Genomic DNA, 27,115 nt, shown 5'->3' with positions numbered 1-27,115 from the left:
CTTGTATTAAGAGAATTAAAAAATACTATTTTATTTTTACAGTTCAAATATTTGTTTTTATTATAAATATAAAGTGAGCACTGTACATTTTGTATTCTGTGTTGTAATTGAAGTCAATATATTTGAAAATGTGGAAAACATCCAAAATATTTATATAAATGGTATTCTATTATTGTTTAACAGTGCGGTTAATCATGATTAATGTTTTTAATTGCTTGACAGCCCTAATATGTACCATACGCACCTTAACTGTCCACACTTTTGAAGCATATAACTAAGAAGCCCTACCTGTTGCCTATGAATATTTAGCTCCCTTTGGTTGTAACCACTCCTAGAAACTCTTAGGTCATGTCTCCATTTACGCATATCCCCCTTATGCATGAATTAAAGTTGTTACAAAGGGCTGTGCATCCACAACAACCACCATATTGGTTGACGGTTCCAAAAGGGAGAAATGACCATTTCCCTTTCTTCAAAGAAGTCTGACTTGGCAGGGATGATGGTACATTGTCTCTTATAGTCCCAAGTCCCCCACATCCACTCACAGGGAAACATTCTCTTGTCCTATCTCTGTTTAAACCTCTTTCCAGTGTGGCAGCTCCACATGATGTAACCTCATCATTGCTGTAGTTCTCTGTGGAGCTTTCACAGGGAAGAATCTAGAAAAGGATATGTGGAGGCCTGAGCTGTCCTCTTCCCACTCCCATGGCACGTGAGCTCCCCACGGCTACCGTCAGACCCATAGGGTGTAACCATGGAGGTACTGCACACTAGTTTGCACTCCTTCCACTCTGGCCTAACCATCCTTACTACTGAATTGGTCAGGTTGGGAAGGAGGGTTATCTGTATGGCATTAAGAGGCCGTACATACCTTACTCCCGTGTATAACGAGGGCAGCATTTGGCCATATACTAATACAAGTGCCTCAGCTCTGAGATGAATTTTGCCCTTTAATTGTTTGCATAAAGTTTCACAACAGTTATGCAAGAATTCTTAGCTTCATCCTTAGAGTGGAAATAAATAAATTCAATTTGGCACTTGTTTGCCAGTTCTAAAGTTCATACTGAAAGGTAGCAATATGATCTCTTTACCCAGACAGGATTAGATTGATAAAGTACAGAATGTTCTTTTTTTTTTCGCCCTCATAAGTCTCTTTTTGCAATGGAAAACTTGAGTTCCCTTTCTCTTGTCCTAGTTTTAGTCCCAGCTGAGACAGATCTTTCTTAATAACTGAGTTTATCCTAAAGAGCTGCCAATTTATATCTTATGCAAAGTGGCTTTAACTACTTCTAGTGCATGGTGAGGATTAAAAATAGTGTGGGCAATGTGGATTTCAACTGCTCTCCCCACTCCAGCTTTCTCTGGGTTTCTAATCTATGGGGGGAAATATAGATTTGATGGCAAAATATGCCATGCTACTTCTTTTTGTAAACTGTGCTTTACTGTTTATCTTGACACTTCAAGAGGTGTAGCCAGGTTTATTGGTCCAGACTGTAGTCATCAGACTCAAACCAGTGCTACTTCAGGAGGTAGAGGTAACTTTATTTTCCTCATGACTGTGATTTGATTTTATTTTTGTCAGCTTATTTTTGTTATCTTAACTTGTGCTTTTGTGTCGGGCATGACCTGATCAGCATTAGGGATGCATTGTATAAGGTTGTCAAGGTTCCTCCCCCACTCTGAACTCTAGGGTACAGATGTGGGGACCTGCATGAAAACCTCCTAAGCTTACTTTTACCAGCTTAGGTTAAAACTTCCCCAAGGTACAAATTAATTTTATCCTTTGTCCTTGGAATATCCACTGCCACCACCAAACTTTAACTGGGTTTACTGGGAAACGTAGTTTGGACACGTCTTTCCCACCAAAATCCTCCCAACCCTTGCACCCCACTTCCTGGGAAAGGTTTGGTAAAAATCCTCACTAATTTGCATAGGTGACCACAGACCCAAACCCTTGGATCTGAGAACAATGAAAAAGCATTCAGTTTTCTTACAAGAAGACTTTTAATAGAAATAGAAGTAAATAGAAGTAAAGGAATCACCCCTGTAAAATCAGGATGGTAGATACCTTACAGGGTAATTAGATTCAAAACGTAGAGAATCCCTCTAGGCAAAACCTTAAGTTACAAAAAAGACACACAGACAGAAATAGTTATTCTATTCAGCACAGTTCCTTTCTCAGCCATTTAAAGAAATCATAATGTAACACATACCTAGCTAGATTACTTACTAAAAGTTCTAAGACTCCATTCCTGTTCTATCCCCGGCAAAAGCAGCATACAGACAGACACAGACCCTTTGTTTGTCTCCCTCCTCCCAGCTTTTGAAAGTATCTTGTCTCCTCATTGGTCATTTTCGTCACGTGCCAGCGAGGTTACCTTTAGCTTCTTAACCCTTTACAGGTGAGGATTTTTCCTCTGGCCAGGAGGGATTTTAAAGGGGTTTACCCTTCCCTTTATATTTATGACAAAGGTACATGTTGAAGGCCCAATTCAATGCCCTTATTCAAGCAAAACTTAGTCCAACATTTTGTTTGATAAAGATTGCAGTTCATGGCTCTGTCCAGGTATGAGGCATATGTTCCTGTATATCTTCTGAGACATAAGTAAAAGCGTAAGTAAAATTATTTTTCTTTGTTTATTTCTGTCTCTACTGGTTCGTCTGGTGATGTAACATGGCATCTATGAAATATTTTTCTATCATATTTATATTGTAACTTGAAAACAGATACAGACAGATTGCCTCCAGTTTTGAGCAGAGTACCCGAAAGGACTAAGGAACTGGCACTTTAAAATATTTCAGTTAATTGCCACGGAGCACCTGTTTCTTAGAGGTAAATTCTTTATTCCTCTCTAGCCTACTCACCACATACATCATGGCAACTGAAATCATGGGCATGTTATCAAAAGGCTCAGAATGAGTTCTCCAGTGTCCTGACATGGGTTGGGTTCTTTCCCGCCTGGCTATTTAAAAAGGAGGTGTTCCAAAGGTGTAACATCCCAAAGATACTGGAATTATCCTGTTTGTGGTTTATTATTTATTTTTTGTGTTTTTTGTTTTGTCTTTTGAATGAAGAGGAAATGTAAGACAGGCTATATGGTCATTCTTTCTCTCTGAAAAGTTCTGCATGATCCTTTTTATTCCGTCCTTGATTGGAGATTGGCAGAAGGACTTCGGATCATCATTTTTAAAATGTAGATTTATTGTTGTAATTACCATTATAATGTTTATAATGTTATCAGTGGTAACTAAGGTACAAGTGATCATGACATAATCATCTTTATAATGTGCAATCACAATAAAGTCCAGACCATTGATATGTATACTTGGTGCTTTAAAAGGGCCAACTTCACAAAACTGAAAACAGTTATGAGTCAATAGAGCTGGGAGGAAGAACTTCATCAGAAAAATATGAATGATAATTGGGAATTGTTTGAGAACACTTAGATGCTCAAAAAGCAACAATCCCACAATCAAGAAAGAGGCTATATTGGTTAATAAGCCAACCTGATTAGAGGGGAAGTGAAGGCAGCTATAAAAAAAATAAATTTAAATAAATAAAAATAAAAGGAGGAAAGGGGAAGTTGATAGTTATGAGTATAAATCAGAAGATAGGAGTTATAGAAAACTGATAAGGGAAGCAAAAGGACACAAAGAGAAATCTATGACCAGTAGACTTAAGGACAGTAAGAAAGACTTTTTAAAGTATATTAGGAACATAAGGAATCCTAACAATTGTGTAGGTCCATTACTAGATCATAGAATCACAGAATATCAGGGTTGGAAGGGACCCCAGAAGGTCATCTAGTCCAACCCCCTGCTCGAAGCAGGACCAATTCCCAGTTAAATCATCCCAGCCAGGGCTTTGTCAAGCCTGACCTTAAAAACCTCTAAGGAAGGAGATTCTACCACCTCCCTAGGTAACGCATTCCAGTGTTTCACCACCCTCTTAGTGAAAAAGTTTTTCCTAATATCCAATCTAAACCTCCCCCACTGCAACTTGAGACCATTACTCCTTGTTCTGTCATCTGCTACCATTGAGAACAGTCTAGAGCCATCCTCTTTGGAACCCCCTTTCAGGTAGTTGAAAGCAGCTATCAAATCCCCCCTCATTCTTCTCTTCTGCAGGCTAAACAATCCCAGCTCCCTCAGCCTCTCCTCATAACTCATGTGTTCCAGTCCCCTAATCATTTTTGTTGCCCTTCGCTGGACTCTCTCCAATTTATCCACATCCTTCTTGAAGTGTGGGGCCCAAAACTGGACACAGTACTCCAGATGAGGCCTCACCAATGTCGAATAGAGGGGAACGATCACGTCTCTCGATCTGCTCGCTATGCCCCTACTTATACATCCCAAAATGCCATTGGCCTTCTTGGCAACAAGGGCACACTGCTGACTCATATCCAGCTTCTCGTCCACTGTCACCCCTAGGTCCTTTTCCGCAGAACTGCTGCCTAGCCATTCGGTCCCTAGTCTGTAGCTGTGCATTGGGTTCTTCCGTCCTAAGTGCAGGACCCTGCACTTATCCTTATTGAACCTCATCAGATTTCTTTTGGCCCAATCCTCCAATTTGTCTAGGTCCTTCTGTATTCTATCCCTCCCCTCCAGCGTATCTACCACTCCTCCCAGTTTAGTATCATCCGCAAATTTGCTGAGAGTGCAATCTACACCATCCTCCAGATCGTTTATGAAGATATTGAACAAAACCGGCCCCAGGACCGACCCTTGGGGCACTCCACTTGACACCGGCTGCCAACTAGACATGGAGCCATTGATCACTACCCGTTGAGCCCGACAATCTAGCCAACTTTCTACCCACCTTATAGTGCATTCATCCAGCCCATACTTCCTTAACTTGCTGACAAGAATACTGTGGGAGACCATGTCAAAAGCTTTGCTAAAGTCAAGAAACAATACATCCACTGCTTTCCCTTCATCCACAGAACCAGTAATCTCATCATAAAAGGCGATTAGATTAGTCAGGCATGACCTTCCCTTGGTGAATCCATGCTGGCTGTTCCTGATCACTTTCCTCTCATGCAAGTGCTTCAGGATTGATTCTTTGAGGACCTGCTCCATGATTTTTCCAGGGACTGAGGTGAGGCTGACTGGCCTGTAGTTCCCAGGATCCTCCTCCTTCCCTTTTTTAAAGATTGGCACTACATTAGCCTTTTTCCAGTCATCCGGGACTTCCCCGGTTCGCCACGAGTTTTCAAAGATAATGGCCAATGGCTCTGCAATCACAGCCGCCAATTCCTTCAGCACTCTCGGATGCAACTCGTCCGGCCCCATGGACTTGTGCACGTCCAGCTTTTCTAAATAGTCCCTAACCACCTCTATCTCCACAGAGGGCTGGCCATCTCTTCCCCATTTTGTGATGCCCAGCGCAGCAGTCTGGGAGCTGACCTTGTTAGTGAAAACAGAGGCAAAAAAAGCATTGAGTACATTAGCTTTTTCCACATCCTCTGTCACTAGGTTGCCTCCCTCATTCAGTAAGGGGCCCACACATTCCTTGGCTTTCTTCTTGTTGCCAACATACCTGAAGAAACCCTTCTTGTTACTCTTGACATCTCTCAAAAGATATAAATGAATTATCAAAAACAATGCAGAAAAGTCCGGCGTGTTTGATAAATATATCTGTTCTGTATTTGGGGAAAAAACAGATAATGTAGTGCAGGGGTTCTCAAACGGGATTGTGACCCCTCCGGGGGTTGCGAGGTTATTACGTGTGGGGGAGGGTCGCGAGCTGTCAGTCTCCACCCCAAACTCTGTTTCACCGCCAGCACTTATAATAGTGTTTAAATATTTAAAAAAATGTTTTTTAATTTATAAGCGGGGTTGCTGTGTGAAAGGGGTGACCAGTACAAAAGTTTGAGAACCAGTGAATAGTCATGTCATATAACACTCTTTCCATTCCACTAGTATCTTTAGAGGATCTTAAACAACAGCTACTAGAGTTAACTTGCATCCAGGCAGTTTAAAAGATGGCTCAGGAGCTCACTGGCCTGTCAATGTTGATTCTCAATAAGACTTGGAACCATGGAGAAGTTCCAGAAGACTTAAATTTAAAAAAACCCCACTAATAGTATGCCAATATTTTAAAAGGGTAAAAACAGAATAATCCAAGTATTCTAGACCTGTCAATCCCGAACAAGATAATGAACATGAATTAATGGAAAATAGATCCTGTCAAATGACCTTGAAATATATTTTTGATGTGATTACAAATTTGGTGATAAAGATAATAGTGTTAATGTAATATACTTCTGTAAAACATTTCACTTGGTTCTGCATGATATTTTGATACAAAAACTAGAACAATATAAAATTAACATGGAACATATTAAATGAATTAAAAACTGGCTGACTGATAGTTCTCAAAATGTAATTGTAAATGGAGAATCATATCTGAACAGGTGTGTTTCTAGTGGAGTTCTGCAGGGACTGGTTCTTGGCCCTACACCATTTATTATTTTTATTAATGACCTGGAAGAAAATATAAAATTATCACTGATTAAAATTTTCAGATGACACAAAAATTGTGAGAGTGGTAAATAATGAAGAAGACAGACCAATCTGGACAGAGTAATCTGGATTGCTTGGTAAACTAGGGTCAAGCAAACAGTATGCATTTGAATATAGCTAAACGTATGCATCTAGGAACAAAGAATGTAGACAATACTTACAGGATGGGGGACTCTATCCTGGAAAGCAGTGACTCTGGAAATAATGTGGGGATCATGGTGGATTAGCAGCTCCCAGCACGATACTGTGGCCAAAAGGGCTAATGCAATGCTTGGATGTATAAACAGGGGAATCTCGAGCAGGAGTGGAGAGGGTATGGAGCCCGCTCAGCTCACTGTCACTGTATGTCTCCTGGGTGTTGGCAGACACGGTACTGCATTGCTACACAGCAGCCGCTCGTTGCCTTTTGGCAGCAGACAGTGCAGTATAACTGGTAGTTATCGTCGATGTACTCCAGGGTGCTCTTTTAACCGACCTTGGTGAGGTATGGGGCGCCTGGGCAAACATGGGAGTGACTCAGCCAGGTCATTTCCCTTTTAAGTTTCGTCTCATGGTGATTCAGTCCTGCTGGCAGTCCTACTGCACTGTCTTAATGAGCAGCCAGGAGGCGACGAGGGCCAGCAGTCATATTGTACCATCTTCTGCCGAGCACCCAGGAGATGACGATGGCCAGCAGTCGTGCACAGTCTGCTGCCAGCAAGATGTATAAAGATAGATGAAGTGGATCAAAACAAGAAATAGACCAGATTTGTTTTGTATTCATTTTCTCCTCCCTCCCTCCATGAAATCAACGGCCTGCTAAACTCATGGTTTTGAGTTCTGTCCTTGGGGGAAGGGGGGGCATTCTGTTTCTCCTTGATGCAAAGCCACCCCCTTTGTTGATTTTAATTCTCTGTAAGCCAACCCTGTAAGCCATATTGTCAGTTGCCCCTCCCTCCGTCAGAGCAATGTCAGACAATTGTTTCGCACCTTTTTTCAGCGCAGACACCATAGCACTGGGAACATGGAGCCCGCTCAGATCACCGCAGCAATTATGAGCACTATAAACACCGTGCGCGTTATCCAGCAGGATATGCAGGACTATAACCTGCAACAAAAACAAAACCAGGCGAGGAGGAGGCTACTGCAGCGTGGTGACGAGAGTGATGAGGACATGGACATAGACTTCTCACAAAGTACAGGCCCCTGCAATGTGCACATCAGGGTGTCAGTTGGGCAGGTTCATGGCTTGGAACGCTGATTCTGGGACCGGGAAAGAAGCACAAAGTGGTGGGACCGCATAGTGTTGCAGGTCTGGGACGATTCCCAGTGGCTGCGAAACTTTCACATGCGTAAGGGCACTTCCATGGAACTTTGTGACTTGCTTTCCCCTGTCCTGAAGCACAAGAATACCAAGATGAGAGCAGCCCTCACAGCTGAGAAGCGAGTGGCGATAGCTCTGTGGAAGCTTGCAACGCCAGACAGCTACTGGTCAGTTGGGAATCAATTTGGAGTGGGCAAATCGACTGTGGGGGTTGCTGTGAAGCAAGTAGCCCACACTATCACTGCACTGCTGCTATCAAGGGTAGTGACTCTGGGAAATGTGCAGGTCATAGTGGATGGCTTTGCTGCAATGGGATTCCCTAACTGGTGGGTCGGTAGACAGAACCCATATCCCTGTCTTGGCACTAGAGCACCAAGGCAGCGAGTACATAAACCGCAAGGGGTACTTTTCAATGGTGCTGCAAGCACTGGTGGATCACAAGGGATGTTTCACCAATATCAATGTGGGATCGCCCGGAAAGGTACATAACGCTCACATCTTCAGGAACTCTGGTTTGTTTCAAAAGCTCCAGAAAGGGATTTTATTCCCAGACCAGAAAATTACTGTTGGGGATGTTGAAATACCTATAGTTATCCTTGGGGACCCAGCCTACCCCTTAATGCCCTGGCTCATGAAGCCATACACAGCACCCTGGACGGTAGTCAGGAGCTGTTCAACTTTTGAGCAAGTGCAGAATGGTGGTAGAATGTGCATTTGGGCGTTTAAAAGCATGCTGGCGCAGTTTACTGACTAGGGAATATTGGTTTTGCTGAGGTCTAACCATTGTTATTACTGCTTGCTGTGCACGCCACGATATCTGTGAGAGTAAGGGGGAGACGTTTATGGCGGGGTGGGAGGTTGAGACAAATCACCTGGCCGCTGATTACATGCAGCCAGACACCAGGGTGGTTAGAAGAGTACAGGAGGGTACGGTGCACATCAGAGAAGCTTTGAAAACCAGTTTCAGGAATGGCCAGGCTACGGTGTGAAAGTTCTGTTTGTTTCTCCTTGATGGAACACGCACCCCCCCTCCTGATTTCACTCTACTTTCCTGTAAGCTAAGCACCCTCCCCTCCCCCTTCGATCACCACTTGCAGAGGCAATAAAGTTATTGTTGCTTCACATTCATGCATTCTTTATTCATTCATCACACAAATAGGGGGATAACTACCAAGGTAACATGGGAGAGGTGGTGGAGGAGGGAAGGACAAGGCAACACAGCACTTTAAAACTTTAAAACTTACTGAATGCCAGCCTTCTGTTTCTTGGGCAATCCTCTGGGGTGGAGTGGCTGGGTGGCTGGAGGGCCCCCCACCACGTTCTTGGGCGTCTGGGTGAGGAGGCTATGGAACTTGGGGAGGAGGGTGGTTGGTTACACAGGGGCTGTAGTGGCGGTATGTTCTCCTGCTGCCTTTCCTGCAGCTCAACCATACGCTGGAGCATATGAGTTTGATCCTCCAGCAGCATGAGCATTGACTCCTGCCTTCTTTCAGCAAGCTGATGCCACTTACCATCTTCAGCCCACCACCTCTCCTCGCGGTCATATTGTGTTTTTGTGCACTCTGAGATTGTCTGCCTCCATGTATTTTGCTGTGCTCTGTCAGTGTGGGAAGACAGCATGAGGTCAGAGAACATTTAATCACGAGTGCATTTTTTTCTCCGTCTAATCTTCGCTAGCCTCTGGGAAGGAGAAACATATCCAGCTGGTGGAGGAAAAATAAAGGGAGATTGGTAGTTAAAGACACATTTTATATAACAATGGGTATACTCTTTCATGGTAAACCTTGCTGTTAACATTACATAGCACATGTGCTTTCATTACAAGGTTGCATTTTGCCTCTTATTGAGGGTATGCTGATTTAGTGTGAGAGATCACTCATGCAGGGCTGGGCAGCAGAATTTGGCTTGGCGGCAGCCATGGTAAGCCACAGTCTTTTGACTTCTTTAACCTTCATAACGTGGAAATGGCTTCAAACAGCAGCGCCTTCATTTCCCATATGAAGTAGCCGTTGGGTTGTCCATTAAAAATTGGTTGGCAATTTAAAAGGAGGATCTGCGGTTTCCAGGTTCATGTGCAGCAGAAACCCAACTAACCCACCCCCTTCCCCCCCACACACCCAATTCTCTGGGATGATGACTTCACCCCTCCCCTCACCGTGTGGCTAACAGCAGGGAAGATTTCTATGCAGCCACAGGCAAACGGCCTAGCAGGAATGGGCACCTCTGAATGTCTGCTTACTAAAACCACCCTATTTCAACCAGGTGACCATGAATGATATCACTCTCCTGAGGGTAACACAGAGAGATAAAGAATGGATGTTGTTTGAATGCCAGTGAACACCGGGACCATACGCTGCAATGCTTTGTTCCGCAGTGATTCCCGACTACGTGCTACTGGCCTGGTGTGGTAAAGTGTCCTACCATGGAGGACGGAATAACCAGAAACCTTCTGCAAAGGTACATCCAGGGGAGTACATCCAGGAGAGCTTTACAGAGATGTCCCTGGAGGATTTCCGCTCCATCCCCAGACATGTTAACAGACTTTTCCAGTAGCTGTACTAGCCGCAAATGCCAGGGCAAATTGATCATTAAACACGCTTGCTTTTAAATGATGTATAATATTTACAAAGGTACACTCACCAGAGGTCCCTTCTCTGCCTTCAGGGTCCGGGAGCCTGCCTTGGGTAGGTTCGGGGGGTACTGGCTCCAGGTCCAGGGTGAGAAACAGATCCTGGCTGTTGGGGAAACCAGTTTCTCTGCTTCCTTGCTGTGAGCTATCTACAACCTCCTCCTCATTATCATCTTCCTCGCCCCCAAACCCGCTTCTGTGTTGCCTGCCTCTCCTTCGACGGAGTCAAAGCACAGAGTTGGGGTAGTGGTGGCTGCACCCCCTAGAATGGCATGCAGCTCATCATAGAAGTGGCATGTCTGGGGCTCTGAACCGGAATGGCCATTTGCCTCTCTGGTTTTTTGGTAGGCTTGCCTGAGCTCCTTAAATTTCATGCGGCACTGCTGCGGGTCCCTGTTATAGCCTCTGTCCTTCATACCATTGGAGTTTTTTTTCAAATATTTTGGCATTTTGTCTTTTCGAACGGAGTTCTGCCAGCACAAATTCGTCTCCCCATACAGCGATCAGATCCCGTAGCTCCCGTTCAGTCCATGCTGGAGCTCTTCGGGGATCCTGGGACTGCATGGTCGGTCTCCTGTGATGATGAGCTCGGCATGGTGACCTGTGCTGGTGAGCTCGCCTCGCTGGCCAAACAGGAAATGAAATTCAAAAGTTCGCGGGCCTTTTCCTGTATACCTGGCCAGTGCATCTGAGTTGAGAGCGCTGTCCAGAGCAGTCACAACTGAGCACTCTGGGATAGCTCCTGGAGGCCAATACCATCAAATTGCATCCACAGTACCCCAAATTCGACCCAGCATGGCCAATTTCAGCGCTAATCCCCTTGTCGGGGATGGAGTAAAGAAATCGATTTTAAGAACCCTTTAGGTCGAAAAAAGGGCTTCGTCATGTGGACGGGTGCAGGGTTAAATTGAGATAATGCTGCTAAATTCGACCTAAACTCGTAGTGTAGACCAGGCCTTCGTTCGGTCTTGTGGGCTGCTGTCCACTAGGGACTAGGATGATACCATCAAAGTAGGTTTCACTGGAACTCTAAGAAAACATTTGGTCTTTGGAGGTTAAAGGCAAGTTCATTAACCCACTATTCCATGTAACTTGCATGAAATTTGTTTGATTGCATGCTCACTATTGTTTGGATATCACTACTTTGAATATTTCTTGCTAATATGTACCTTTTTTTGGAATTGTTCATATTTATAGTGATATAACACATAAGAAAAGAGATATTTCAGCAAAACCAAAGGAACGGGTATTTTTCAATGATAGAAACATATATCTGTTGGCCCAAATGTTCTATATAAATGCAATCTGCTTTAAAAAGTTATAGTTCTAAGTTTCTTCATAGAACTGTACATTTTTTGTAGATTCACTATTTTTATTCAAGTCTACAGAGTGGTACAAGCTAAAAAAGAAATGTGCCAAGCAGTTCCATGCTGTCTGACTTATATCTCTGTCTTTTTAACGTCTACTCTACAGACTTAAATCGACCTACGTTAGGCTGACTTACAGCCATTGCAGTAATTACTGTGATGGTTCATGCCCACACTGCCCTTCTTCTCTTGGTGGTATATGTCCTCACCAAGAGCGCTTCCACTGACTTAAGAAGGGGCAGTGTGGGGGACTGAGACCTCAGGGGTCTCAGCTCCACATGCAGCTCCCCGCTGGGAGCCTGGCTGCCCCGACTGGCTATGGGCTCTTGGCTCCCCACAGGGAGCATCACTGCCCACCCCCGGGCTCTCACCCCCCTTCCCCCCCCGCAGGGAGTGGGGAGCCTGAGCAGCAGCTCCGCGGGGATCTGGGACCTGGGGGCAGTCTGGCTCAGAGCAGGGAGTGGAAGGCCTGGTGGGCATAGCCCAGGTGGGAGTGGGGATCCTGGGCAGCAGCCCAGCAGGGAGCCTGGAGGCAGCTGGAGCCCAGCCCCCCGGTGACAGCCAAGCTTCTTGTCAATTCTGGAGCTGTGAAATTGACAAGAATGACAGCCAACAGCTGATGTAAGTAATGCAGTGTCTATACGGACACTGTGTCGCCCTAACTACTCCGACACAAGCCCTATGCCTCTTTTGAAGATGGAGTTATGCCCGTGTAATAGGGCACTTATGTTGGTGGGAGCAAGCTGTAGTGTAGACGCTGATATAATTAGGTCAACATAGGTTGATGCAAGGCAGCTCTGTTCGTGTAGACTGTGCCTAAGAGTGGATGTTTTTAAATTACCACAAAGCCTACAGTCATTTCCCAGAAAAGGCAAATTTTTCATACAAGAGCCAATATCAATCAATATACCACTGTAACTTGAACATGATTGTTCACATCACCTCTCATTTTGAACTACGGTCATGCTTGACAAGATTTCTACTTCACTTTGTAGAAAGGCATTAGTTTAAAGTCATTGTAGATTTTCATTTGCAGTCTTCTTCTTTCATATGGCAACTTGAAAAGCCCCATTAAAGGTCAATGTTCACTTTTGTCATCCTCTCTATGGCTTCCAGTGACATGGAATGAATCAGGGCTGTCCCTCCAGTGAAGGATCTTAGAGGGCAGGAGTTCTTTAGATGCTTCATGGTTTGGATGTTCATTTGCAGTATTATTCCTATAGTACTTCATTTGCAGTATTATCCTATTACTTTTATATTAAATATATCGTTTTAATATTTTAATATTCATGATTTGGAAAAAATACAGAAACAAAAACCCAAGCCTGGAAAGAAAATGCTTTTGACAGGAGCATTTTAAAGAAGAAATAAGTTTATGGAAGCAGAGTTTTTGTAAAAGCTATCTGAAGAGAATTGTAATTTCTTAATTTATCCATGAGAAGGTTGTGTGTGTGCTGGAGCAGCTCATCATATATCTGCTTACCGTGCAACCAAATCTTTGTTTATTTTAAAGTAACGCAAAGAGTTGTAGCTGTCCTTGAATGGGCATGGAAGGGATAAGCAGTTTCTAAATATTCTCCCCAAGCCCCCACCCCCCAGGCCACTGCTGAGTGGCAGGGGAATGTAGTTCTTGCTCCTTCCTAGCACTTTTTTGGGACACCGGTGGTGTCAAAAAGGGGATGGGAAGACATGGATTGAGAGATGGGACCATGGCTTTGCTTTCCCTATGCACCACCCAGCAACAGCAACCTGTATCTTTCTGATCAGCAGCCATGGAAATGATCGGGGTCTTTGTTACAACTAATAAGGATCTTGTCGGTTTCACTCTGCTGCTGATTTGACCAGCAATAAAGGCACTCATGATCCAGAAGAGAGGAGGACCTAAAAAAACAGGTGAAAGGAGGGAAAGGGGTAGAGTGAAATAGCAGATACCTTTCTCTTTCCAAGCATCCAGGGACAGAGTAGTAGGATGGTAAGAGAGTATTCCCCTGACCCTCACAACAACTTCTCCGCAACAGGAACAGGGTGGGAGGAGGGAGACAGGAATCCCCTCGCTCACATTAGAAAGGGATTTATGGAGGCAGGGCCATTCCTAGGAAGGGAAGGAAGAGAGAAGCTATCTCTTACAGGAGGTAAGGCGTGGAGAGAGATTCCCACATTGATTGGACAATATTAGTAATAGCACAAAAGGTGGTGTCCTTAATCAGGTATGAAGGAAAGCAACCTATTAGAAATACCAGAGGACTTGGGGTTATGACAATGAGTGTATTTCTCATCAGGTCACTGCTCTTATCTTAAACTCTGATTGCGGAAAGAAGATCCATGTTTTTCATATAAGCCTTAAGAGAGTTGGTTTAGTATCTTCACTTGTTGGTGTCTGGTATTTGTTTCAAACCCTGAAGTACTGTATTTGGGCAACAAAAATGATGTTCATGTGCTGAGTGAACTATACTTTTAAAAATGTATTTAGAAATTATCAAAATGATCATCCTTTCAAGATTATTGCAGTTCGCTGAGGGAGAAGTTGACCAGATCAGTTCGACAGGCCACAGAGTGAAATGGTGGGTGGGATTAATACCCAAATATAAAACAATTAATCATAATGTCAGAGTGCATTTATGACTAGGTTAAGTCAGCATCTTGTTTACTTTATTATAGACCTTTCAATTATATTCATTTTAGCATATTACATTCTTCATTCTTTAAATAATGCCCCATGTTTTATTGAAAAGTTGGAATACTCTTTTAGACCTGTGATTACTTAGAGATCATTATTTGGTGACTGGATGACTCTTACTACTTCTTTAGAATACATACAAATGCTGTTCTTTCAGAGGCACATCTGAGGATATGATTACTCAGCCTTCATGCTCATCAGGTTTTTCCGTCTGGCATCTGTGCAAAATGAGATATTTTTATGAGTCCAGTTATTTTCTGTGAGTCATGAACTATGACCCATATATTTAATGTTTATGGTGACTTTTTAAGAGTCAAAATTACCATAGGTTTCAGAGGAACAGCCGTGTTAGTCTGTATTCGCAAAAAGAAAAGGAGTACTTGTGGCACCTTAGAGACTAACCAATTTATTTGAGCATGAGCTTTCGTGAGCTACAGCTCACTTCATCAGATGTTGATGACTTCATCATCTGATGAAGTGAGCTGTAGCTCACGAAAGCTCATGCTCAAATAAATTGGTTAGTCTCTAAGGTGCCACAAGTACTCCTTTTTTTTTTTAAAAATTACCATATATACTCATTCATTAGCCCGTTCATTTGTAAGCCAACCCTCCCACGATGGATAGGTAAAAATAGTAAAAACTGTATGACCCTTTCATAAGCCGACCCTGTATTTCAGGGGTTGGCAAACTTCGGCTCCCGGCCCGTCAGGGTAAGCTGCTGGCAGGTCGGGACATTTTGTTGACCTGGAGTGTTTGCAGGCACACAGTTCCAAGCGGCCGTGGTTTGACGTTCCCAGCCAATGGGAGCTATGGGAAGTGGCGCCACTGAAGTTAAGCCTCCAGGTATTACAGCCAAAGTAGTTTTCATATTTTTGGCCATTTTTTTTCACCTCATCCGTCTTGTGTGCCTTGAACATGTCCCAGACGAGCATAGCAGGTTTCTTGAAAAGTGGTCTTGGTCTCTTATTCCACACTTTTTCCAGCCATTCAATAGTCCCACTTTCATCCATCCATCCCTTTTCATGTGCACGTACGATGACACTAGCAGGATATTTCTTGTTTTTAGGCAAGGTTTTTCTTTTTAAAAATAAGAACAGGAGGGAGCTGTGATCCATTCGCCAAACAGGATAAAACCACCATAAAATGGATTTTTTCGTGGCCAGTGGTTTTAATTAAAACTGTTTTTTCACCAACATTGGTTACTGTTCTATTGCTCGGGAGATCGAATGTCATCGGTGTTTCGTCCATATTTCCTATTTGTGACCATTCAGATGCATATTCTTTTTGATATTTTATAATAAACCTTTGGAAAGATTTGATTTTTTTCTTCCAGATCTTCGGCAGCTTTTGCACTATCTTTGTTCGCTGCCAAAAACAGAGATTATGACAGTTCATGAAGCGAGTATACCAACCAGCTGATGGGACAAACATTGATGGCTTTACTGACTTGTATGTGTCATCTTTCGACATTTGCAGAGCATGCAGACGAATTCCAGTTCTAGTGACAATGTACCCATTTTGTCGACATTCAACAACCCGCTTATTGAGATCTTTCTCTAGCTCAGGAAATGAAGCACACCTCGTTGGACATTTTTTCTTGCTTCTTGGCATGTCTTTTAGTGTTGGGGTTTTTTTTCCACCATTCTCTTACTTGTTCTCATTGATACAGAATTCACGAGCAGTGGCACAATTATTGTTTGCTTTTGCATGTTCAACAACTTTAAGTTTGAACGTTGTGTGATAAGCAGACCTTTTTCTTTTGATTTCACCGTTCATTTTAAATACTAGTATGAAAACAGATTATTATTATTATTGTAGTTATAGATTTTGTAGGACTTTATATAGGATGACACCTGCTTTATCACTGTCAAATTATTATTATTCTTTGTTTATTTCAAAGCAGCCCTGTAGATTGGCATGTCTGTGGGGATGACAGGCTATTTCAATTTTATTAGAGAGTCCATCGATTCTGCACGTTATATTTTCTGCATGTTATACTTTGTGAAATGCATGGGTCAAATGTCATGCAGATCTGCAGCACTGCTCTTTTAGTATTCCTTTCAAGCCAATCTAGTCCACTAAACAAAGCCTTTGCAACTTTAAAAGGCTGCAGTACTGACATCAATAAACGGGTCGGCAAACTTTGGCTTCCAGCCTTTCAGGGTAAGCCGGGTCAGGACATTTGTTTACTTGGAGTGTCTGCAGGCATGGAGCCCCTCAGCTCCTTATGGCCGTGGTTCGCCGTTCCCAGCCAATGGGAGCTGTGGGAAGTGGCCACAGGGAACTGAGGGGCTCCATGCCTGCAGATGCTCCAGGTAAACAAAACAACAATATATTAGATATTCAATTCAGTGATTTCATACAGTTTAAAATCATCAAATTTTGGTGTAGACCTGTTTATATGCTGCCCCCTGCTCTTTGATGCATCACTTTTTTACCAAAAATTTATTCGGCTTATGAACGAGTATATATGGTATGTCTTCACAGTATTCTATGAAACATACAACCAGTTTTAAAACACACTGCATCATCTTTACAAGTTTTAACATGTGATAACTGTCCAGTAAGATTCATGACAATTTAATTCTAGTTCATTACACATTTTAATCACGTGTCTATACATAGCATATTCAGTATTATAAAATCTTCAAGAAGATTGTCAGGGTTCCCTCCCCACTCTGAACTCTAGGGTACAGATGTGGGGACCCGCATGAAAGACCCCCCTAAGCTTATTTCTACCAACTTAGGTTAAAACTTCCCCAAGGCACAAATTCTTTGCCCTTGGGGGGTATGCTGCCGCCACCAAGTGATTTAACAAAGAATCAGGGAAAGGGCCATTGGAGTTCCTATTCCCCCAAAATATCCCCCCAAGCCCTTACACCCCCTTTCCTGGGGAGGCTTAAGAATAATATCCTAACCAATTGGTTATAAAGTTTAAGTATAAACGCTTGGGTCTTAGGACAATAGAGAAATCAGTCAGGTTCTTTAAAAGAAGGATTTTATTTTAAAAAAAGGTAAAAATCACCTCTGTAAAATCAGGATGGAAAATAACTTTACAGTGTAACAAAAGATTCAAAAACACAACAGAAGTTCCTCTAGGCTTAGCTTCAAAGTTACAAAAAACAGGAATAAACCTCCCTCCAGCAAGGGAAAAATTCACAAGCAAAACAAAAGAATTTAACACGCCTTGCCTGGCTTTGACTTACAATTTTTATAATATGAGAGACTTTAGGATGGTTTATAGGAGAAGGAGTTTTCTGACCTGATGCTTCTCTGCTTCCCAAGAGAGAACACCAAAACAAAGCCTCCCCCCTGTCAGCCCCCCCCCCCCCCCCAAGATTTGAAAGTATCTTCTTTCCCTATTGGTCCTTTTGGTCAGGTGCCAGCACAGGTTATTTGAGCTTCTTAACCCCTTACAGGTAAGGAGGAATTCTAGGCTACCCTTAGCTGTATGGTTATGAGAAAGATATACATCATACCTAGTCCAAAACAATGTCGTCATTGATTATCAGATTCTGCCTCAGGGTGGTACCAGCTTGAATATGCCTGTTCTTGTCTAGTCCCAGTGTGGCTTCCAGGATTAATAACATTGTTCCAACAGTTCATGTTCTTTTTTTCATCTCTATGCAGTTCCTATTTATAATGCAGGTACAGAAATAATTTTCAGCATTTAGAAAACAAAATTAATTGTTTCAAGATTTGTGGTGTAGTTTCTGGAGTTTAATGTAAATTCCTGTCAGGTTGTATCATTCAAATTTGTCACATGAAAAGCAAATTGGAAGAGTAAAATACATGAGACACATATGTGTTTTGTTCTGTTTGTTGCTTTACTTTCATCCTGTGAATTTTAATTAACCAAGTATAAAAATATTGCTGCATTGTGGTCAGATCCATGTGGACAGTAGGCGTGTTTCTTTCTGGATGTGACTTAGGCATTCGTTTCTGATGTTTTTTCTGTAGATCAGTAGCAGCTGTTTCTTGAACATGGCCAGAGCAGTGCAGACAGCCATTGCGCTCATGACTTGGGTAGACAGGGTAGTGTCATAGGAAGAGCAGGATAGGATATTTAGCTTTGGAAGTAAACTGCTGGAGAGACAACAAGCATGAGTGAGTGAGAGATAAGAGGTGTGAGCATCTTTTTGTGATTGGAAACTTCCTGCTTGGGTGACAACCAGGGAGGTACATATCCAAAGGTCTGAACTGCTCTGGCCACATAGCAGAAAACAATTGCCAAGTTAAAAAAATGTACCTGTTCGTTGCTTTTGCTTTTGTCTTTATCCACCATAGCTGCTACTGTATAGTACAGATACTGAAGCAAACGGAGCTTCAGCTTGGCTTTGCTGGTTTTGAACCAGTCATGTTCCTTTTACACTGGAAAGGTCTATACTCTGTGTGCAATAAACTTAGCATGATACAGTAGTAATCTTATTCTCGCACGGTATAGTATTACATATTTTCTTAAGATCAACAAAAAAAATTGGTTTTGTTTTAACTCAGTCTTTGTGGCAGTGTATTTATTTGTGCCACTGTGTAGAATTTTCTGTATTAGAGTTGTGTAAATTGTACACAGAACAAGGACTTTGGATCCAAACATTGTTTTTGTGAACACCATGTCTCCAATTAATTCCCCGCAACTGCCATTTTATTCCTAATTTTTATTCCATACATACATTGCTGATAAAATCTCATGCTATTCATTCAGCAGTTGCTCATGCAAAGATTTATCATACTTTTAGAAAATCTGTTCACATTTTTTTTAACTTAACTGCCTCATAAGGGAGTATGAAAAAGACTTTAATGGTGATGCATAGTAAGGTGTGTTCATTAACTGTCTAGTATAATTTGGTTGGGGATTTCCCTTTCTCAATTTATAAATTATGATACAGTGCTGAGGAATTTAATATGTGAAAATGAAGTCTTATTACCGTGTTGATTTGATGGCTGATCTTATGGCAGAAATTCTAAAGCCAAAGGTTGAGTGATGTACAGGAATCTTTGAAAGAGAGAAAAATAACAAACTAACATTTTTATAATCATTAACTTGCCAGAGTTGATTTTAAACCCCTTACTTTTAGCCAGAGCTAGTAACATGCCAAATCCTTTTAAAAATCCAAATTTTGTGATGGCCCACTCCAGCCATTCTGAAATTGAAAATCATTCCTATTAGCAGAACACCCCAGTGGCTGGACAGACTTGTAGTGGATAAGCATCCTGGTTGTCAAGTGACAGAGTTGAATGTTTTACACTGTGAGAAATTGTAGTCTACTTTTTGTATAAGATTCAGATCAGATTGTTGGCCCCTGTGGTGGCTTAACTGTGTCTGGGAAGAACAAACTCAACCAGAGAAAACTGCATTTCAGCCAGTTTTACTTAGGGGCTGTCTGCATATGGAAATTTACCAACATAATTATACTTCCATAGTTATACTGGCATAATTCCCCATGTGGACACCCTTATTCCAGCATAAGTGTGGCTTTGTGTAGTTTAGCTTGTGTCACTTTGAAAATGGTATAAACTAAACTGGAAAAAGACACTTATTCTGGAATTAGAGTGGGGACTTCAGCTTGTATACTTTTAAAACACTACAGAGTAGACGTAGCCTACTCCAATGAGAGGGATTCTCCTGTCCGTGTAGGTAATCCACCTCCTTGAAGAATGGTAACTAGGTTGTTGGAAGAATTCTTCCGATGACCTAGTGCTGTCTACACAGGAACTTAGGTCAGCTTAATTATACTGCTCAGGTGCCTGGATTTTTTTCTAGTATACTGGCTGGTCTACACTAGTATAACTATAGTGAAATAAGTATGCCAGAAAATTTCCCTGTGCAGGCAAGCCCTTACTAAGATTATGTTGTGTTTGGGAATCTTTGGGTTCTTGCCAATAGAATTTTCTCTATTCTCTCACTCCTATTTAATATGTATACATAGGCCTTATTGAGAAAATAGGGGTTGCTTGTTGAATAATATAAGTCTTTGTAGCCTCCAAAGAAATGAAATCAAATATGCCTTGGGAATTATCATTGTTTATGGCCTCTGCAAAGTGCCACAATGGATAAAAGTAGAGACAGGGGGCGAGAAAGAAGGCTTAAATATAAATATATACTTATTTCCTATTTCAGTGTAATGGGCCATTCTCTTTATACTTTGCCCTTTGTCCTCTTATATATGGATAAAATTTGGTGTTAATAAATCACAGGATCCTAGTAACTGCCATACTAGATCATACCATTGGTTTAGCTAATCAGGTATCCTGCTTCCAGGAGTGATTCATGGTAATTTATTAAGCATCATGTTGGCTTTCTTTGTAGTGAATATTACTGTACATGTGTGTGATTTGTTTAATGACTTACTTTTATTAAACAAGGATAATTACTATAACAAAATCCATGCATAGTTTGTAAACACCTAAAAATAAATTGACAATTACTACGCCCTTCCTTTGAGCAATTGTTGCTAATTATTTTAACATATGGGATGGGAGGTAATTGGCCAAAAAGTGTTTTATGTAAGAGTACTGGTGCATGAAAAGAATTCTGAAATGGATGTGATCTAATTATTGGTTACTTCTTATTTTCATCTCTATTCATGCTGTTTGAATTAAGCTTGTTCTCAATTAAGAGAATTCAGTAGCTTGAGAATCCCCTCAACACTGTTCAGGTCTATGAACCAGGTTGTGTCCTCATTTCATATGGATGATGTGGTCCCAAGGGCTAAGTTCTCCCTTGCACAAAAATACCTTGCGTATGCATGAAGAAGGTCCATAAGTTTCAACATGCAAAGGTTGAGGTTTTTTCCTCAGCATTCCACCATCAGGATGAATAGGGCAGATTTTTCCATATTAAACTAATTGCTCGTGCTGGTGTTTGTTAAACCAGTTTCTGGTTCTGAGAATACCTCCACCCCATACAGCTACCTTCCTTCCTTCCCTTCCTCCATGGCAGTACAGTGCTTCAGATGCCTGTAACTCTCTGTCCTGCCACAATAGCAGCTGCAGAGGAGATTTCTGGTGAGCTAATTTTCTTGGAGCAACATTAATGCTTGGGGTTTGTCTTCACTTGAAATGCTTACAGCAGCACAGCTGAAGCACTGAAGCTCACCACTGTAGCACTTCAGTGTATTCACTATCTACACTGACAGGAGGGGTCAGGATAAGTAATCCACCTTCCCAAGAGGTGGTAGCTAGGTTGACAGAAAAATTCTTCCGTTGACCTAACACTGCCTACACTGGCTCAATCTAACTTTTTAGTGCAGACCAGAACTTGATCAGTATATGTAGTGCCTGGAAGGGAGCAGCCCACAGGAAAGGTAACTCATTGACTACACGGACCCTATAATCTTTGCAGAGTCTGATACAATGGAGTGCTTACCAAGAGGGTCTTATGAAGGATTTGGGGGCTGAGCGGAAGCATGCTGTGGATTAGGCATGTCCTGACAGGCCTAGAAGGTTGGGGTAGAAATTGTCTATATGTAGCTATGACGTCAGATTTGATTGTCCAACAACAAAAAGTGATTGTCTACATTTTCATGCTGTCGGGTCATTCGTCTGTGGAGCAATTCTTTCAGGTAAATTAGAATTCAAAATAGTTGCTGTTATGATGATCTAAGGCATTTCTCTGTATTCTGCTTGTGCTATTTTGGAGAGGTTTGGAGAGGTCTTACTTTGTGAGAGGTTGCTTATTTTTATTCACTGTTTTTAGTTTGTCTGATGATTTTCACTTGGATTTATATGTTTTATTTTGGCCTCTCTTGCCCTAAGTCTGAACTAAGAATTTATTTCAACTTTAAGCAAAAATTGTAATTCTAATACCAGTAACGCCTATCTGGTATACATATATATCTGATCATATGGAATTAGCCTCATCCTCGTCTGTTGCTGCTGTTGAGTGCTCACTATGACCATGTCTGTGAACTTTGCTTTGTTCCTGATCCCTCTTTTAACACAGGGCTTTTTGTGTGTAATTTTCAGAATTTTTATAAAAGCAGACTGAAACAGTATTTCTATCATGTGGTGGCATATTGACATCCACGTGGGTCAGTAGCAGGGTTGGAACATTTAGATCCACCACACTGATATTTGCCACTTGAGCTGACAGAGTAACTGATAACATTAGTAGGTTGTCATCCTCTGCATGGACCAGCACTAGAAGGGGATGAGATACACACTTTGCCAGTGGGTTTCACAGATATTTACTAACAGCAGAAGAATGGTGAGACTCTGGGATCTTAGGTTCAATTCCAGGCTCTAGTAGGCACAGACAGTTGTACACATTCCCTCTAAGTATGACCCCTTCTACCCTGTCGACTACAACTTGTCCCAGTCCTGTCTCTTCTCCTCACTTTTTTCATTCCAGACCCAATATCCTCATTTAGCCAGACCCAGTCTCCGCTCCTATGACTTTTCATCCCAGTCCCATTCTCCTTGCTCAGCCAGTCCTACTTACACCACTCTGGATTCCCAGTACCAGTTTCCTCCCCTTCCAGCTCCTCATCATATTTGTCTCTGTCTCCACTCTGGCCTCTAGTTGACTCCCCTACCCACGTTCCCCATTCTCACTGGCTCCCAATCTCCCACCACAGGGCCCTTGTCCAATCTCACTGTCCACTCCCCCAGCTGTCCACTGCCCAGCCAGTTCCAGTTCTTCCCCCATGCCCTCTCTCCTCATCACATCTGTCCCCCCCTCCCCACATCTTTCTTTCCCCACCTCACTGGTTCTCAGTCCTAGTCTCCTTCCCCAACCAATCTCAGTTTCCTCCAGCTCTTCATCTGAGCTCAGTCCCTTGTTGCCTCCCAACTCCCAGTTCCAGCCTCCTTACATAGCCAGTCCAACTTCCTTTGGCTCCTACTCTCCACCTCCATCTCAATTCCCAGTATTCCAGTTTCCCTCTCCCCTCCTCAGTCCCAATTTATGCCATACTGTCCCCTTATCATGCTCCTTGTTCAAATCTATTCGTCCTCTGAGCCTCACAGGTCTGGCTTTTGCCCCCTCTGTATTTGATTCTGGCAGCTTGCCCCTCCATGCTGCCCAGCAACAGGTTCACTGAGAGCACAGGAGAGGCAGTCTCCCTGCTCTCAGTTTAGATGCCCAGATCTGATATATCCTGGAGTATCCTAGAGCTGCAATTGCCAAGAAGGTCTTGTTCAGTCCCAGCCTGGAGCATGTTTATTGTAAATGGAATCTTCAGGGAATTTAATTGCTAAAATCTAAGTCAAACCTTAATTCAGCCCCCTTGTATGTATGTATTATGATAGCCTCCAAACACATGATCACATGCTAAGTTTTCCACAAGACCCTGCTTCATTCAGGAGATGTTCTGCTCCCAGGCTGTTTGGACATGTCCTAAATTACAAGTACCTGACTTCGCAACTTTAATTTACTGGGTTTTTAAAATGTACTATTACATATTTTACTTCAACTATGTTCAGTTGCATTCACCACCCGCATCATCCTTGTCGCCACGGCTGAACTAGACATTGCTGAAAAGACTGTGCTTAACATAAAAAATGTGTCTGTGTCCTCAGACCAAGGATGAGAAGTTAGATGTTACAGTCCTGCATGAAGTTACAGCCCCATTACTTAGTGATGAGTTATAAATAAGACAATAGCTGAGAGAGGAGAGGGAAAAGAGTGAGGAGAAAGCAAGTGAAAGGACAGGAAATCAGTTTCTCTCTTGTCCGGCTATGCTGGAAGGAGGATAGGAGCCTCAGGATAAGATATAATTAAAGGTCACAACTTTATTCCTAAATGTCTGGGAGTACCTGGCAGATACAATTGTACAGTGCAGATAATTTCATAAGCATTTCAGTATATACTGGGGGTGGGGGAAGGCCTGCTCTCAGCCTTCCTCCTTTACCCATCCTGGTCCCCAGCCAACCCACTGCTGGGACCTCGCTACCCCTCTCCTTGAATAAAAGTAAAGGAGGGTGGGTTGATTTCCTGATGTACCAGACACGGGAGCCTTGAATCTGTCCCCACAGCCCCATTTCCACTCCTTTAGAGAATACCTCCTTTAAATCCTTTGCAAGTCCATTTTATCTGACCATTGTATCCCTTCCTTACAGCGTACCTACACCAGACATCTACCCCAAGGAGGCACCAGCAATTAGTTTGCCTGCCTCTCCCACTTACCGAGCCAGGTTCCAGACATCTGCTGATGGCTTCTTTAATATTGGCCAAAAACATATCTGCTCCCAAGTCTGACAAGTGGACTCCCCCAGCTGAGAAATTACAAGCCCCCCTGTGCCATCTATGAATTTGGCTATCTCCCTATTCATATCCCATGGGTATTCAGCTGCTTTGGATGGATGGAAGATTGAACTGAAATTAATTGCCTGAAATTAATGTGGCTGTTCTTGTTTAATCATTTTAGCATACATAGTGTTACCTTACCTTTAGAAAACATCCTTGTATGTGTACTAGCAGAAGAGTTGATAACAATACACCATCCTTTCTGTCATCGAGGCTAATAACTTGGGCGTCAGCCTCATCTCCCTCTCATTTCCCCCACAGGCATTGAGACCATTTTCTAGTCCTTTGTGCCAGGATCCTGCAAAGATTGTAGCATGAGCATAATTTTACAAACATGACTAGTCCCATACACTTCAATGGGATTACTGTTATATGTAACATTATGAACATGCTTAATTCTTTACAGGATGGAGGCCTTCTTGGATAAAGTTCCTAATCCGTTTGCCCCAGCAGTGATGCCAGCCTTGATGCTCCCTTTGTCTTTTTTTTAAATCAACAGCTCCACTCTTTTCAATGAGAGAGGGAGACCTTTTTGCATAGAATGCCTGCCCTACCTCATTTAAATCCCCATAATAATTCAGTCAAGATCATCCAATGTTGCATATCTTTCTTTCAGTTTTTATATTCGTTTTAAAAATTCAAAACGTTAACTGATCTCATTTAATTGACTCTATTAAATAGAAAAGTTACATTTAACTTGCTAAGCTTACACATTAAGTGGTAGACCTGTGATTTGAAACTAAGTCTTCTGACTGCTAGTTCTGTGCTCAATTTGCTAGTTGTCCCTGCAGTAAAAAATTATTTGCAAAAAACCGACATGGTCTGTCGTCTGATTCTGTGAGGGAAGTCAGTTACCACAAACTCATCAAATCTCTAGGAGTAACATTTCTTAGTTAATTTCCATTTCAGAGCAAGTAGGGAGTCATAACATATTGGGCCATCTTCTCTTCTCATTGGTCCAATATATTTTATTGGTTCTAAAAAACTAGTGTCTATGGATTTAATGTCTAATTTTATGGTGATGGAATTGCAGATATTTTAAAAAATAAAAATATTTTTAAAAGGATCCAAGAAACTTTCCCCATTGGATTATAAGAATTTTAAGATAGATTAAATTTTGACCTTCAAACATTGACTGTGTTCCTCTTAATTGCTTGTGGAATCTGCACTGCAGTGTAAGTAAAGAACACATTAGAGATCTTCTCACCAATTTGAATGAATTGAAATCAGTGGGGCCTGCTGGTATTCACCCAAGGGTCCTGAAGGAATTAGCCACTCAGAGCCACTGGCAATAATACTTGCACACTTATGGATAACTGGAGAATTCCTGGAAGACTGGAGAAGAGCTAAAGTAGTGCCCATCTTTAAAAAGAGGGGAAAGGAGGAGCTGGGGAACTATAAGCTGGTCAGCCTGATTTGGATACATGGAAACAAGAATGGCAGAGCCTCCCCAAACGTTTGGGGGCCCAGAGGCCCTGCGACTCCTCTTCCCCCTGAGGCCCTGGCCAAGCCCTCTACCCGTGTCCATGCCTCCCAACCCCCCTGCCAAGGGAAGGTGGAGGGACCCAGGCTCCCCACAGTTGCCCGCGCGGCTCTTACCATGGCCGGGTAAGAGCCACGGGGCAGCTGTGGGCAGCCAGTGCAGACCCTCCACCTCCATCTGCCCTGGACAAGGAACTGGGGAGAGGCATCAGGATCTGCTGTGGCAAAAAGTGGATGGACCAGGCCTGTCCACTTTCAAAAAGTGGGAGGGCGATGGCCCCTTGACACCCCGCCTCCGCCGCCCAGGTCCGGTGCTGCTGTCTGGAAAGCTACTAGAGCAATGTATAAAACATTCAGTTTGTGAATACCTGGAGAATGAAGGGGAAATCACTAGCAGCCAGCTTAGATTTACCAAGAACAAATCATGCCAGACCAGCTTGATTTCCTTCTTTGACAGGGCAACTGGTTTGGTGGATAGAGGGAATGTGCTGGACATAATATACCTGGACTTCAGCAAGTCTTCTGACACAGTCCCACATGACATTCTGACAGCAAGATAGAGAATCTGGGCTTGGTGGAACTACCATTAAGTGGATACATAATTGGTTAAACAACTGCAAATAAAGAGTAACTATTAGTGGAATGATGTCAGATTGAAGGGAGTTGTCAAGTGGGGTTCCACAGAGATGTGTTCTGGGTTTGGTGGTGTTTAACATCTTTATCAATGACCTAGGTATAGGAATAGAGAGCATACTGATCAAATTTGCAGATGACATGAAGTTTGTGGGGGTTGGGGGGGTTGCCAGCAATTTGGAGAATAGAACTAAAATTCAAAGGAATCTTGATAAATTTGAAAAGTGGACTATAGGCAATAAAATGAAATTCA

The 27,115-nt window shown here is 42.5% G+C and overlaps 1 protein-coding gene across 7 annotated transcripts in view; it reads left to right on the top strand.

Annotated features, from left to right (window-relative positions):
* Positions 1-27,115, top strand: part of VEGFC (vascular endothelial growth factor C) — a 179,695-nt gene that overhangs the window by 10,971 nt on the left and 141,609 nt on the right. The window contains exon 1 of one of the 7 annotated variants that reach the window (XM_073341689.1): positions 10,091-10,285. The exons of the other annotated variants lie outside the window; for them this stretch is intronic. Within the exon in view, the coding sequence (XP_073197790.1) occupies positions 10,187-10,285 (99 nt within the window). The 5' untranslated portion in view covers positions 10,091-10,186. Of the gene's footprint in view, positions 1-10,090; positions 10,286-27,115 lie in introns of those variants that run through there. 7 annotated transcript variants of the gene reach the window in all.

Source organism: Lepidochelys kempii, chromosome 4 (genome assembly GCF_965140285.1).
Source record: "Lepidochelys kempii isolate rLepKem1 chromosome 4, rLepKem1.hap1, whole genome shotgun sequence".
Lineage (NCBI taxonomy): Eukaryota > Metazoa > Chordata > Testudines > Cheloniidae > Lepidochelys > Lepidochelys kempii.
Note: the sequence above shows the minus strand (reverse complement) of the source record. Positions and strands in the feature narration are given on the sequence as shown.